Genomic DNA, 14823 nt, shown 5'->3' with positions numbered 1-14823 from the left:
AGTGCTGGAATTACAGGTTGTGAGCCACCTCGCCCAGCCAAAAACATAAGAATTTAAATTATAAGTATGTATTTAATAGATCATACTGCATAAAATAGCCAATGCTTAAGTTTGTCCGCAAAGTAGAAAAATCGTGGGTCAATACAATAAGGATTCATAAATTATAGCCACTACTGTTAAAAATGAGTAGAAAACGCTGTTTAATTTGATGAAATAAAATAAACTACCAAATATTTGAAAATACTCCACTGTCCCAGTTTTCAGTAATTTTTTTTTTTTTTTTTTTTTTCAAGAAATCTCTGCACTTACCCCCATTATCTGTTCTTTTTAAAGCTCCATCCTTATGGGGACAAAGTTCACATCTCTATAAAAAAAAAAAGAAATAGGTAATGATGAAATATTTCAGATAATCAAAAATGTAGTATCTTCCCTGCAACTTCAAAACTACTGAAAATGTGAGAGCAGCATTTGTCCTAGTTGCCCCCCAAGAATATTTCAGAACATTCTTCACAAACAGTTGTTCTCGATGACATGTGATCTTCTTCAGAGGACAAGTAATTTTTTTAAAGTACATTTTAACTTCTAAACTCCTGCCATGGGCCAGGCGCGGTGGCTCATGCCTGTAATCTTAGAACTTTGGGAGGCTGAGGCGGGCGGATTACCTGAGGTCGGGAGCTCGAGAACAGCCTGACCAACATGCAGAAACCCCGTCTCTACTAAAAATAAAAAATTAGCCAGGCATGGCAGCGCATGCCTGTAATCCCAGGTACTGGGGAGGCTGAGGCAGGAGAACTGCTTGAATCCAGGAGGTGGAGGTTGCGGTGAGCCAAGATCGCGCCATTGCACTCCAGTCTGGGCAACAAGAACGAAATTCCAACTAAAAGAAACACAACAAAACAAAACAAAACTCCTGCCACAATTTTTTAAATCTTACATTAATAAAAACACAAAGATGCTGGGATTATTTACCTGGGGAGCGGGAAAAAAACCAAAAGGTCCTCTCAACACAGGAATGGGGCAAGGCTTTTAACATTTGCCCGTTACCTGTTTACTTCCTGTCTTATGGTCAGCTAGGATGACCGCCATCAAGTACTGACGTCTGGTTTCTCTTAAAGAGCCAAACTCTAGAATTTAGAATTTTAAGTGGCAAGAAATGATCTCATGCATGCTGATTTCCCTTCTGAAAGGAATTAGGCTAATCAGCTATTATTATTCCAACACAATAGTACTCAAAATTTATTGTGGATCCGTCTCCTTCCCGTGCTCAGAATTTAAAACCAAAAATAAATGTAGAGCCAGTACTACCACTTCTTATGAAACACAGTCAGTTTCAATGGCATTGTCTTACTATGAAGAACATGTTCCTGAAAGTCTCACTTGAGTATTATTTATATCCCACTTTGTTTCCAAAAGAGGTTTTGCAGCATACAATATAGTAATATAGGCCGGGCACAGTGGATCACACCTGTAATCCCAGCACTTAGGGAGGCTGAGGTAGGCAGATCGCTTAAGCCCAGGGGTTCGAGACCAGCCTGGGCAACACGGCAAAATCCCACCTCTACAAAAAACAAAAACAAAAAAAACACAAAAATTAGCTGGGTGTGATGGTGGCACACCTGTAGTACCAGCTACTCAGCAGGCTGAGGCGGGCAGATCAATTGAGCCCAGAAGGTCAAGGCTGCAGTGAGCCATGACTGCACCACTGCACTCCAGCCTGGGTTACAGAGTGGACCCTATCTCAAAAAAACAAAAATAAAAAAAAATGTGTGTGTGTGTGTGTATACATACATATGTGCGTATATATACACACACATTATATATACACACACACACAGACTCTATATATACACACACTATATATACACACCCTACATATAAATATATATATACTTACATACATACATAAATTACAACAAAAAATTGGAGAAGAATATTAAGTTGAAATAGTATTAAAAGTACAGAAAGCATAAGCCATAAAAGCCTACTGAGGCCGGGTGCAGTGCCTCACACATATAATCGCAGCACTTTCAGAGGCCAAAACAGAAGGACCACTTGAGGTCAGGAGTTCGAGACCAGCCTAAGCAAAAAGTGAGACCTCATCTCTACAAAAAATAATTTTTAAAACAATAGAGCCTATTGGCTGTGCGCGGTGGCTCACGCCTATAATCCCAGGACTGTGGGAGGCCAAGGCGGGTGGATCACGAGGTCAGCAGATCGAGACCATCCTGGCTAACATGGTGAAATCCCGTCTCTACTAAAAATACAAAAAATTAGCTGGGCGTGGTGGCAGGCACCTGTAACCCCAGCTACTTGGGAGGCTGAGGCAGGAGAATGGCATGAACCCGGGAGGTGGAGCTTGCAGTGAGCCGAGATCACACCACTGCACTCCAGCCTGGGCGACAGAATGAGACTCAGTCTCAAAAAAAAAAAAATTGAGCCTATTGATAGTTTGGATATTTGTGCCTCCAAATCTCGTGTAAAAATGTAATCCCAGTGTTGAAGGTGGAGCCTAGCAAAAGGTGTTTGGGTAATGGGGGCAGATCCCTGGTGAATGTCTTGGTGTTTTCCCTGTGGTAACGAGTGAGTTTCTTGCTGTTGTTAGTTCACATGAGATCTGATTGGTAAAAAGAGCCTGCCATCTTGCTCCCTTCTCTCACCATGTGACACTCCCGGTCCCCATTTCTACTCCCCCATGAGTAAAAGTTTCCTCAGCCCAAAGATGTTGGTGGTATGCTTGTACAGCCTACAGAACCGTGAACCAAATAAACCTCTTTTCTTTATATTAATAATCTACCCAGTTTCAGGTATTCCTTTAACCTAAAACAGACTAATACCGCTGTATTTCTTGCCTTTCAGTATTTCACTCTCCTGATTTTCCTATTACCTCTTTGGCAGCACCTTTCTGATCACCCTATCAAACCTTTAAATGGTGAAGTACCTCAGGGCTCTGGCCTAAGATGTCATCTTATTTCACGTGAAACACTAGACAATCTTATTCATTGTCCAAATTTCCATTACCAACTAAATTATAAAAATATAACAGTGACTCCCAAATTTTATCTATTTGTATCTGTCCTCAGGTTCAGGTATAAAACCCTGTATGCTACATAAACACTTTATTTTATTTTATTTTAAGATGGAGTCTCACTCTGTTGCCCAGGCTGGAGTGCAGTGGCTGGATCTCGGCTCACTGCAACCTCCAGCTCCAGAGTTCAAGCAATTCTCCTGCCTCAGCCTCCCAAGGAGCTGGGATTACAGGCGTGTGCCACCACGTCCAGCTAACTTTTTCTATTTTTAGTAGAAATATGGGGTTTCATCATGTTGCCCAGGTTGGTCTCAAACTCCTGGCCTCAAGTGATCCACTCACCTCAGCCTCCTAAAGTGCTAGGATTATAGTGAGCCACCACAACCAGCCTACATAGACACTTGAAACGCTCCACAATTTATGACAAAACCTGCTCTTCCTGCTCTTTCCATATATTAGTAATGATATTTTCAATGACACATTGCTCATGCAAGACACCTAGAATACATCATCTTTGACCACTTCATACCTCACTCCCTAATCTCACTTTTAATCCATAACTGTATTGTGCCCTTCCTCTTCCTAAATACTGGTGAGATCTGCCTCTCTCTCTCCATCTCCACTATTACCCTACTTAAAGCAACCATCACTTTTCATCAGGACCACTTCAGTCACCTCCTAAATGCAGTAGTCCCCCAGTTATCCATGGAAGAAACATTCTAAGAACCCCAGCGGATGTCTGAAATGACAAATGGTACTGAGCACTTGATTCTGTTTTTTGCTACACATACACACCTATAAAAAAGTTTAATTTATAAATTAGGCAGAGTAACAGATTAACAACAACAATAAAATAGAACAGGCCGGGTGTAGTGGCTCACACCTACAATCCCAGGATTTTGGGAGGCTGAGGCAGGCAGATCACCTGAGGTCAGGAGTTCAAGACCAGCCTGGCCAACATGGTGAAACCCCATCTCTACTAAAAACACAAAAAAATTAGCTGAATATGGTGGCACATGCCTGCAGTCCGAGCTAAGCAGGAGGCTAAGGCACAAAAATCGATTGAACCTAGGAGATTGCAGTGAGCCAAGATCGTGCCACTGCACTCCAGCCTGGGAAACAGAGACAGAGACTCCACCTCAAAAAATTTTTAAAAATTAAAAAAAAAAAAAAATTATAACAATCTACTATAAGAAAAGCTGTATGAATGTGGTCTCTCTCAAAATACAGTCTGCATAACAACAACAACATACACAAGGGTGGTCCCATGAGATTAAATGGAACTAAAAAATTCCTATTGCCTAGTGACATAATGATGTAATAGCCATAGTAACATGACAGAGCAATTTTTAAAATAAATTTAGTGTACATTAAGTGTACAATGTTTAAAAGTCTACAGTAGTTGTAGCAGTCCATTCTCTCACTGCTATAAAGAACTACCCAAGACTGGGCAATTTATAAAGAAAAGAGGCTTAATTGACTCACAGCTCCACATGGCTGAGGAAGCCTCAGGAAACTTTCAATCATCATGGGAGGGGAAGCAAGCACGTCTTACATGGCAGCAAGCAAGAGAAAGAGAATGTGTACATAGGAAAAAACTGCCACTTTCAAAACCATGAGATCACAAGAGAATTCACTCACTATCATGAGAACAGGATGGGGGAAACTGTCCCCATTATCCAGTCACCTCCCCCCTTCAACACATAGGGATTATAACTCGAGATGAAATTTGGGTGGGGATACACAGCCAAACCCTAACAGTAGTGTACAAAAATGTCCCAGGCTTTCACATTCACTCACCACTTACTCACTGACTCACCCAGAGCAACTTCTAGTCCTGTAAGCTTCATTCATGGTAAAGCCCTATACAAGTGCATTTTTTTTTTAATCTTTCATACCATTATTTTAGCTGTACTTTTTCCATGTTTAAAAACACAAATACGGCCAGGCACGGTGACTCACACCTGTAATCCCAGCACTTTGGGAGGCCAAGGCAGGCAATCACCAGGTCAGGAGATCGAGACCATCCTGGCTAACACGGTGAAACCCCGTCTCTACTAAAAGTACAAAAAAAATTAGCCAGGTGTGATAGCGGGCGCCTGTAGTCCCAGCTACTAGGGAGGCTGAGGCAGGAGGACAGTGTGAACCCGGGAAAGGGAGCTCGCAGTAAGTCGAGATTGTGCCACTGCACTCCAGCCTGAGCTACAGAACGAGACTCCGTCTCAAAAAAAAAAAAAATAATTAACTGAACATCAAAAGAAAACACACAAAATAGGCTGCACACAGTGTCTCACACCTGTAATTCTAGCACTTTGGGAAGCCAAGGCAGGCAGATCATGAGGTCAGGAGTTCGAGACCAGTCTGGCCAACATAGTGAAACTTCGTCCCTACTAAAAAAAAAAACAAAAAAAATCAGCCAGGCGTGGCAGTGTGCACTTGTAATCCCAGCTACTCAGGAGGCTGAGGCAGGAGAATTGCGTGAACCCAGGAGGGAGAGGTTTCAGTGAGCCAAGCTCGCGCCATTGCATTCCAGGCCAGGCGACAGTGCAAGACTCTGTCTCAAAAACAAGAAAAGAAAATACACAAAATAGGACGGGTGCAGTGGCTCACGCCTGTAATCCCAGCACTTTGGGAGGCCGAGGTGGGCGGATCACGAGGTCAGGAGATCGAGACCATCCTGGCTAACACGGTGAAACCCCGTCTTTACTAAAAATACAAAAAAAATTAGCCAGGCATGGTGGCGGGCGCCTATAGTCCCCACTACTCAGGAGGCTGAGGCAGGAGAATGGCGTGAACCCGGGAGACAGAGGTTGCAGTGAGCCAAGATCATGCCACAGCACTCCAGCCTGGGTGACAGAGCAAGACTCCATCTCAAAAAAAAAAAAAAATACACAAAATATATTAATAGGACTGTGATAAGGATGGTAAGATTATCAGTGATTTCTTTCCTCTATTCCGAACTATACCATTTCCGTTATATTGTAACGTTTTATGGAAAAATGTCACTAAATGCTAATTAAATCTGCCCACTGAAACCTATAATAAATAAAACAGGATGTATCAGCAACCACAACAAAAAAGAACTATAAACCGAGCATGGTAGCACCAGTCTGCAGTCCCAAATACTCAGAAGGCTAAGGCAGGAGGATCACTTGTGCCTGGGAGTTTGAGGCTGCAGTAATATAATAGCACCACTGCACTCCAGCCTGGGCAAAAGAGCAAGACTCGATCTCAAATTAAAAAAAAAAAAAAAAAAAAGAATTTTTTAAATACTAAAAATACAACATGTGAAGTAAAAATTTCACTAGGCAAGCTACACAACAACAAATCTGAGATGACAGAAGAGTCAGTGAACTTGAAGCTACATCAATAGATAGAATCTAATCTGAGGCCGGGCATGGTGGCTCACACCTGTAATCCCAGCACTTTGGGAGGCCGAGGTGGGTGGGTCACCTGAGTTCAGGAGTTCGAGACCAGCCTGACCAACATGGAGAAACCCCGTCTCTACTAAAAAATAGAAAATTAGCCAGGTGTGGTGGCGCACGCTTGTAGTCCCAGCTACTCAGGAGGCTGAGGCAGGAGAATCACTTGAACCCAGGAAGTGGAGGTTGCGTTGAGCTGAGATCACGCCATCGCACTCCAGTCTGGGCAACAAGAGCGAAACTCCATCTCAAAAAAAAAAAAAAAAAAAAAGAATCTAATCTGAAAGAGGAAATAGAGGTTAAAAAAAAAAAAAAAACAGGGCTTCAGGGACCCACAGGACGGTACCAAATGGTCTCACATGCATAACCAAAGGCCTTAAAAAGTAGAAAGAATATGAGACAGGAAAGAAAATTTTGAAGAAATGATGGCTGAAAATTTCCTCAATTTGAAAAAAGACACATTCACAGATTCAAGAATCTCAGAAAACCTCAAACAGCCAAATGCCTTGCTAAACAGCAAACACAGAGGGAAAAATCTTGAAGCACTAAAAGAAAATGTCACATTACACTGAGGGCAGAAGGAACAGTGACTGGATAAATGGCAGATTTCTCATCATAAAATACGGAAGCCAAAATAAAGTAAACTAAAATACTTAAATTGCTAAGAGATAAAGCACTGTCAACACAGAATTCTATATCCAACCACAATGCCCTTCAAAAATAAAGATGAAATAGGTACTTTCAGATAAAAGAAAGCAAACACAATTTATCACCAAAAGATATGCCCTGCAAGAAAGGCTGAAGAAATTCTTCAGAATTAAGACAAATGATGCTAGAAAATGTAAATCTTCTGGAGACAAAGACGACTACCACAAATGGTAAATATCTGGATAAACTTAGAAGACTTTTAGCTCTTAAGTTCTTAACATTACATGATTATTGAAAGCCAAAATTATATTGTTGTTTTCTGGGGCTTATAATATACGTAGTTCCAACACACATGACAATAGCATAACTGACAACAAACAGAGGTGATATAAAAGAACAACTTACAAGCTTTGTATACTTTACAACTGGTACAATATTACCCATAAGTGGTAATACTATAAAAACAGACTGAAAAGAGTAAAGAAATATACTTAAATTGCTAGAGGAATGTGCAGAAGAATTAAGTTGAAACCCTTCCTGATACTATATTTAAAAATCAATTCAAAAGTGAATCGCAGAACTAAATGTAAGAGCTAAAACTATAAAACTTCAGAAAAAAACATAGAAGGTAAGTCTTTAGGACTTGGTTGAACAACAGTTTTTAGACATAATACTAAAAGCAGAGGCAATAAAAGAAAAAATAGGCCGGGCGCAGTGGCTCACGCTTGTAATAGCACTTTAGGAGGCCGAGGCGGGCGGATCACGAGGTCAGGAGATCGAGACCACGGTGAAACCCCGTCTCTACTAAAAATACAAAAAATTAGCCGGGCGTGGTGGCGGGTGCCTGTAGTCCCAGCTACTCAGAGAGGCTGAGGCAGGAGAACGACGTGAACCCAGGAGGCGGAGCTTGCAGTGAGCCGAGATTGCGCCACTGCACTCCAGCCTGGGCGACAGAACGAGACTCCGTCTCAAAAAAAAAAAAAAAGAAAAAATAACTAGAATTTACCAAACCTACAGACTTTTTTGCTACAAACAAAACCATCAGGAAAGTAAAAGGATGGAAGAAATATTTACAAGTCACATGTCTGACAAGTAGTTTGTATCCAGGATACAGAGCTCTTCCACTCAAAAATAAAAAGCTATACAGCCCAGCTAAAAATTGAACAAAGGATCTAAATAGACACTTCTCCAAAGAAAATACATAAATGACCAATAAGCACATGAAAAGATACTTAACGTCATTAATCATTAAGGATTAAAAATCAACACCAGGCCAGGTGCGGTGGCTCACGACTGTAATCTCAACACTTTGGGAGGTCTAGGCAGGTGGATCACCTGAGGTCAGGAGTTTGAGACTAGCCTGGCCATTATGGTGAAACTCCCATCTCTTCTAAAATTACAAAAATTAGCCAAGCATGATGGCGGGCACCTGTAATCCCAGGTACTCAGGAGGCTGAGGCAGGAGAATCGCTTGAACCCGGGAGGCAGAGGTTGCCGTGAGCCAAGATATCGCACCACTGTACTCCAGCCTGAACAACAGAGTGAGACTCCGTCTAAAAAATAATATAATGAAAAAAATAAATAAAAATCAATACCACAATCAGATACTACCTCATGCCCTGTAGGATAGCTAAAATCAAAAGCCAAACAACAAAAAATGTTGGCAAAGAGATGGAGAAATTAAAACCTTCATATAGGCTGGGTGTGGTGGCTCACGCCTGTAATCCCAGCACTTTGGGAGGCTAACATGGGCGGATCACCTGAGGTCAGGAGTTCAAGACTAGCCTGGCCAGTAAGACTAGCCTGGCCAATATGGTGAAACCCCATCTCTACAAAAATACAAAAATTAGCCCAGCATGATGGCGGGTGCCTGTAATCCCAGCTACTCGGGAGGCTGAGGTGGGAGAATCACTTGAACCCAGGAGGTGAAGATTGCAGTGAGCCGAGATTGCGCCATGGCACTCCAGCCTGGGCAACAGAGGGAGACTCCATCTCAAAAAAAAAAAAAAAAAAAAAAAACCTTCATCTACTGTTGCTGGTAATTTAAAATGTTACAGCCTCTTTGTCAGTTTTTCAAAAGGTTAAACAGAGTTACAGCATGAAATAAAAATCCTACGCCCAAGAGAATTGAAAACAAATGTCTGGATTTGCAAACAAACGTTCATAATAACATTATTCATAATATTGCAAAAGTATATACCACCTAAATGTCTATCAATTAATGAATGAGTAAAGAAAATGTAGTACAGCCATGCAATAGAATATTATTTGACAACAAAAGGGAATGAAGTTCTACAAAACAAGCGCTTGTACATTATGCTAGGAGAAAGAAGCCACTCACAATACACCATATATCATATGATTCCATTTATATGAAATGTCCCAAATAGGGAGAGAGACAGAAATGAAGATTAGTGATTGCCAGGAGCTGGGGAATTAGGGTAATGGAGGGTGACTGTTAATGGGCCAAAGGGCTTCTTTTTGAGGGGATACAAGTGTTCTAAAATTGATTGTAGTGATGTAGAGACTGTTTCAAAACAAAAAAATTGGTTGGGGGCAGTGGCTCACGCCTGTAACCCTAGCACTTTAGGAGTCCGGGGCGGGCGATTCACCTGAGGTCGGGAGTTCAAAACCAGCCTAATCAACATGGAGAAACCTCATTTCTACTAAAAATACAAAAATTAGCCAGGTGTGGTGGCGCATGCCTATAATCCTAGTTACTCATGAGGCTGAGGTAGGAGAATCGCTTGAACCCGGGAAGCAAAGGTTGCGGTGAGCCGAGATTGCACCATTGCACTCCAGTCTGGGTAACAAGAGCAAAACTCCATCTCAAAAAAAAAAAAAAAAATTGTGTATTAGCACAGAAAGAAAAGTAAACACAAGGTGTCTGTAAGAAACACACTTTAAGTGAAGACACAAACAGGTCAAAAGTAAACGGATAGGCTGGGTGCATGGTGGCTCACACCTGTAATCCCAGCACTTTGGGAGGCCAAGGCGGGCACTTGATCACTTGAGGCCAGGGGTTCGAGACCAGCCTGGCCAACATGGCAAAGCCCCATCTCTACCAAAAATACAAAAATTAGCCAGGCATGGTGGCACACACCTATAGTCCCAGCTACTAGGGTGGCTGAAACAGGTGAACTGCTTGAATCTGGGAGGCAAAGGCTGCAGTGAGCCGAGATCACACCACTGCACTCCAGCCTGGGTGACAGAGTAAAACCTCATCTCAAAAAAAAACAAACAAAAAGAAAAAAAAAAGATGGTGAGTGGCTACATAGTAAAGAGAGGGAGGGGCATTTCACAGTAAGTCAGACAATGAAGAAGTCATAATAATTATAAATGTATGCACCTAAAAACAAGGCTTCAAAATACATGAAGCAAAAATTAGCATAAGGCATAGTCAGAACACTCAGTGCCCCAAACATGGTAAGATATTTTAACACTCCTCTTTGTGACTGACAAAACCAGACCAAATAAAAAATAATAATAATAATAATCTAAACAATGTTGGCCGGGCGCGGTGGCTCACGCCTGTAATCCCAGCACTTTGGGAGGCCGAGGCGGGCGGATCACGAGGTCAGGAGATCGAGACCATCCTGGCTAACACGGTGAAACCCCGTCTCTACTAAAAATACAAAAAATAAGCCGGGCGAGGTGGCGGGCGCCTGTAGTCCCAGCTACTCGGGGGCTGAGGCAGGAGAATGGCGTGAACCCCGGGGGGCGGAGCCTGCAGTGAGCCAAAATCGCGCCACTGCACTCCAGCCTGGGCGACAGCGAGACTCCGTATCCAAAAAAAAAAAAAAAACTTGGTACATACCCCATGAAAGGCCACATACTGAGCCATAAAGCAGGACATAATAAAATGAAAATAATGGAAATCATACAGATTATGTTCCCTAACCACATTAGAAAAAAAGATATAAAATTAATGACCTAGCAGTCGGGTATGGTGGCTCACGCCTGTAATCCCAACACTTTGGGAGGCCAAGGCAAGTGGATCACCTGAGGTCGCAAGTTCAAGACCAGCCTGGCCTACGTGATGAAACCCCGTCTCTGTTAAAGATACAAAAATTAGCTGGGCATGGTAGTGGGTGGCTGTAATCCAAGCTACTCAGGAGGCTGAGCTGAGGCAGGAGAATCACTTGAACCCGGGATGCAGAGGTTGCAGTAAGCCAAGATCGCACCACTGCACTATAGCCTGGATGGCAGCACAAAACTCTGTCTCAAAATAAAATAAAATAAAATAAGTAGGGTTCTACCTAAAGAACCTATACATAAAAGGGCAAAGTAAACCAAAGTAAGTAGAAAAAAGAAATAAATAGTAAAAATAAGAGCAGAAAAAATGAAACAGAAAAGTAATAGAAAATTTGAAGTCAAAGTTGGTCCTTTTTGTCAGAGACCACTGAACCAGAGTGCCTCTATCTTGAACAGGGGCTGGGGAAAATAAGACTGAGTCCTTCTGGGCTGCAGTAAGTTACGCATTCTAAGTCACAGAATGAGACAGGAGGCTGGCACAAGATATAAGACATAAAAACCTTGCTGATAAAACATGTTGTAATAAAGAAGGGGGCCAAAACCCACCAAAGCGAAGATGGTGACAAAACTGACCTCTGGTCGTCCTCACTGCTTATTATACACTAATTATAATACATTAACATGCTAAGAGACACTCCCACAAGTGCCATGACAGTTTACAAATGCCACAGCAATGCCAGGAAGTTACCCGATATAGTCTAAAAAGGGGAGGAACCACTAGTTCTGGGAATTGCCCACCCCTTTCCCAGAAAACTCATGAATAATCCGCCCCTTGTTTAGCATACAATCAAGAAATACTCAGAAAAATGGGAAACCAGTGGCCCATAGCACTGCTCTCCCTATGCAGTAGCCATTCTTTTATTCCTTTACTTTCTTAATAAACTTGCTTTCACTTTACTCTATGAATCCGCCTCAAATTTTTTCTTGCACAAGATCCAAGAACCCCTCTCTTGGGGTCTGGATTGGGACCCCCTTTCTGGTAACACTTAGGAAAAACCTAAAAAGTTGACAATCTGCAAGCTAAATTAATCTTTTTTAAATAGGAAGAATACAAATTACCAATACAAAATAAAACAAATTATTATTAATGACTTTATGCTAACCAATTCAACAGCTTAGATGAAAAGAAAAAAATTATTTGAAAACGAAACTTATCAAAACTGATAAAACAGAAAATCTGAGAAGCATTTTAAGTTGAATTCATTATCAAAATCCTTCCCAAAAAGAAAACTCTAGACTCAGATTTTTTCACTGATAAGTTCTTTCAAACACTAAAGAAATAATAGAATCAATCTCACACGAACATTTCCTGAAAACAGAGAAGACAACGCTTCCCAAATCATTTTCTAAGTTTAGCATGAAGAATACCAATGAATATACCAAAAATACCAGCACTTGACAAAAAGCAACAAGGTTACAACAAAATCTCTCACATACAAAGTTGCAAAAATATTTACTATTAGCAATTTAAATCCAACAATATATAAGAAGAATAGGCCAGCTGTGGTGGCTCACACGGATTACAAAAGTAATCCCAGCACTTTCAGAGGCCAAGGCGGGAGGATCACTTCAGGTCAGGAGACCTGCCTGGCCAACATGGTGAAACCCTGTCTCCACAAAAAAAATTAGCCAGGCATGGTGGCAGGTGCCTGTAATCTCAGCTACTCGGGAGGCTGAGGCAGAAGAATCACTTGAACCCAGGAGGTGGAGGTTATACTGAGCAGAGATTGCACCACTGTACCCATCTCCAAAAAAAAAAAAGAATAATACACCATGACACCAAATGGCATTTAGTGTTAACATTTGAAAATAAAACAATGAAATTTACATTAATATCTTTAAAAACATAGCATTATCTCAATAGATACAGAAAAAGCTTTTGAGAAAACTCAATATCCATTCACGACACAAACCCTCAGGAAGCTACTCAACTGTGTATTCTCCATGGCATGGCATGACTATTCCTCCTGGGGTCTGTGAACAAACTATCTTTTCAATGGCAGTCATGCTGGGTTCTGTTGGCCTTGCCATATCTAAATAGTAATAAAACCTATATTTGAAAGCAATCTGATAAACTTCAACAATAAAACCCCTACAGCTGACTTATAATTAATGGTGTAACACTGAATGCTCTCCTCTAAGAATGAAAACAAGATTAAGTCCATTCTGTAAGGGAAGAGAATGAAAGGAATTACAAGTGGGGAAAAAAGAGATAAAAGTGTTTTATGACAATCATCTATTAGAAACATCTAAGTAATCTACCTAAAAAACTAGTAGAATTAATATGACTTAAGTAAGGTTGTAAGAAACAGGTCAATATACAAAAATTTTATTTCCAACAAAAAATTAGAAATTTTTATAATACTTTATAATTGCTAAAAAAAGTATTTAATATTTTAAAATAGCATCAAAAAAAGACAAAATACTTAAAAATAATTTTAGGCCAGGCGTGGTGGCTCATGCCTGTAATCCCAGCACTTTGGGAGGCCGAAGCAGGCAGATCATTTGAGGTCAGGAGTTGACCAGCCTGGCCAACATGGTGAAACCCTATCTCTACTAAAAACATAAAAATTAGCTGGGCTTAGTGGTACATGCCTGTAATCCCAGCTGCTTGGGAGGCTGAGGCAGGAGAATTGTCTGAACCCAGGAGATGGAGTGAGTCAAGACTGCGCCACCGCACTCCAACGAGGCAACAGAGTGAGACTCTGTCTCAAAAAAAAGGAAAAAAAATAAGAAATTTGAAAAACAGAATACATGCAAGACCAAAGGCTAAAAGCAACAAACGACTACTCAGACAAAACAAAAAAGACCTAAATAAATGGAGAGATATACTATACTAATGATTAAGACTCAATCATTGTTAAGATGTCACTTCTCCTCAAACTGATCAACAGATTCAAGACAATTATAATCATGATCCCATCAGCCTTTTTTGGAGAAGACAGAAAAGAGATTATTAAAATTTATATGGAAATGTGAAGGACGGAGAATATACAGAACTTTGAAAAAGAAGAAAAAGGTTTTAGGACTTGCAATTCTGACTTCAAGACAATATAAAGTTACAAAATAATCAGAATACTCTAACAGGGCTAGACAAACAGATTTTTGGAGCAGAATAAAGATTTCTGAAAGAGATCCCACTTATGCAGCCATGCGATGTTCCCAAAGCAACCCAGTGAGAAAAGGAGACTCTTTTCAACAAACGGTGAAAAACAACTGGATAGCCATATGCAAAATACTCAAACCTACAAAAATAATTTCAGATGCATCACAGACCTAAATATAAATTAGCAAAAGCAAAACCTTTTAGAGGAAATAAAGGAAATTACCTTCATGACTTCGAGGTTAGGCAAAAGTGTCTTAGCTCACAGTAAGCAATAACTACAAAAGAAAACACTTATAAATTAAACTTATCAGATAAAAATATTTCTGCTCATCAAAAGGTACAGTTAAAATAAATAGGTAAACCACATAGACTTGGGGAAAGTATTTACAAAACATTTATCAGACAAAGGATCAGTATTTAGGACATATAAACACCTTCTGCAACTCAAATAGATGAAAAAAGAAAACAAAGAACAGTAAAGGCTAAATGAACAAACTCATCACAAAAGAGAACACACGAATGGTCAACACACAAGCTAAAACATGCTGAATATCACCAGTTATCATGAAAAAGTAAATTAACGCCAC

General features: G+C 40.7%; 1 protein-coding gene across 11 annotated transcripts in view; it reads right to left on the bottom strand.

The window, feature by feature from the left end:
- Positions 1 to 14823, bottom strand: part of MLLT10 (MLLT10 histone lysine methyltransferase DOT1L cofactor) — a 217638-nt gene that overhangs the window by 164857 nt on the left and 37958 nt on the right. For 10 of the 11 annotated variants that reach the window (XM_055296724.2, XM_055296726.2, XM_055296716.2 and 7 more), the window contains one exon: positions 310 to 364. In XM_055296724.2, coding sequence (XP_055152699.1) covers positions 310 to 364 — 55 coding nt within the window. Of the gene's footprint in view, positions 1 to 309; positions 365 to 14459; positions 14507 to 14823 lie in introns of those variants that run through there. The other variant, XM_063610196.1, reaches the window with a different exon arrangement.

Source organism: Symphalangus syndactylus, chromosome 10, assembly GCF_028878055.3.
Source record: "Symphalangus syndactylus isolate Jambi chromosome 10, NHGRI_mSymSyn1-v2.1_pri, whole genome shotgun sequence".
NCBI lineage: Eukaryota > Metazoa > Chordata > Mammalia > Primates > Hylobatidae > Symphalangus > Symphalangus syndactylus.
Note: the sequence above shows the minus strand (reverse complement) of the source record. Positions and strands in the feature narration are given on the sequence as shown.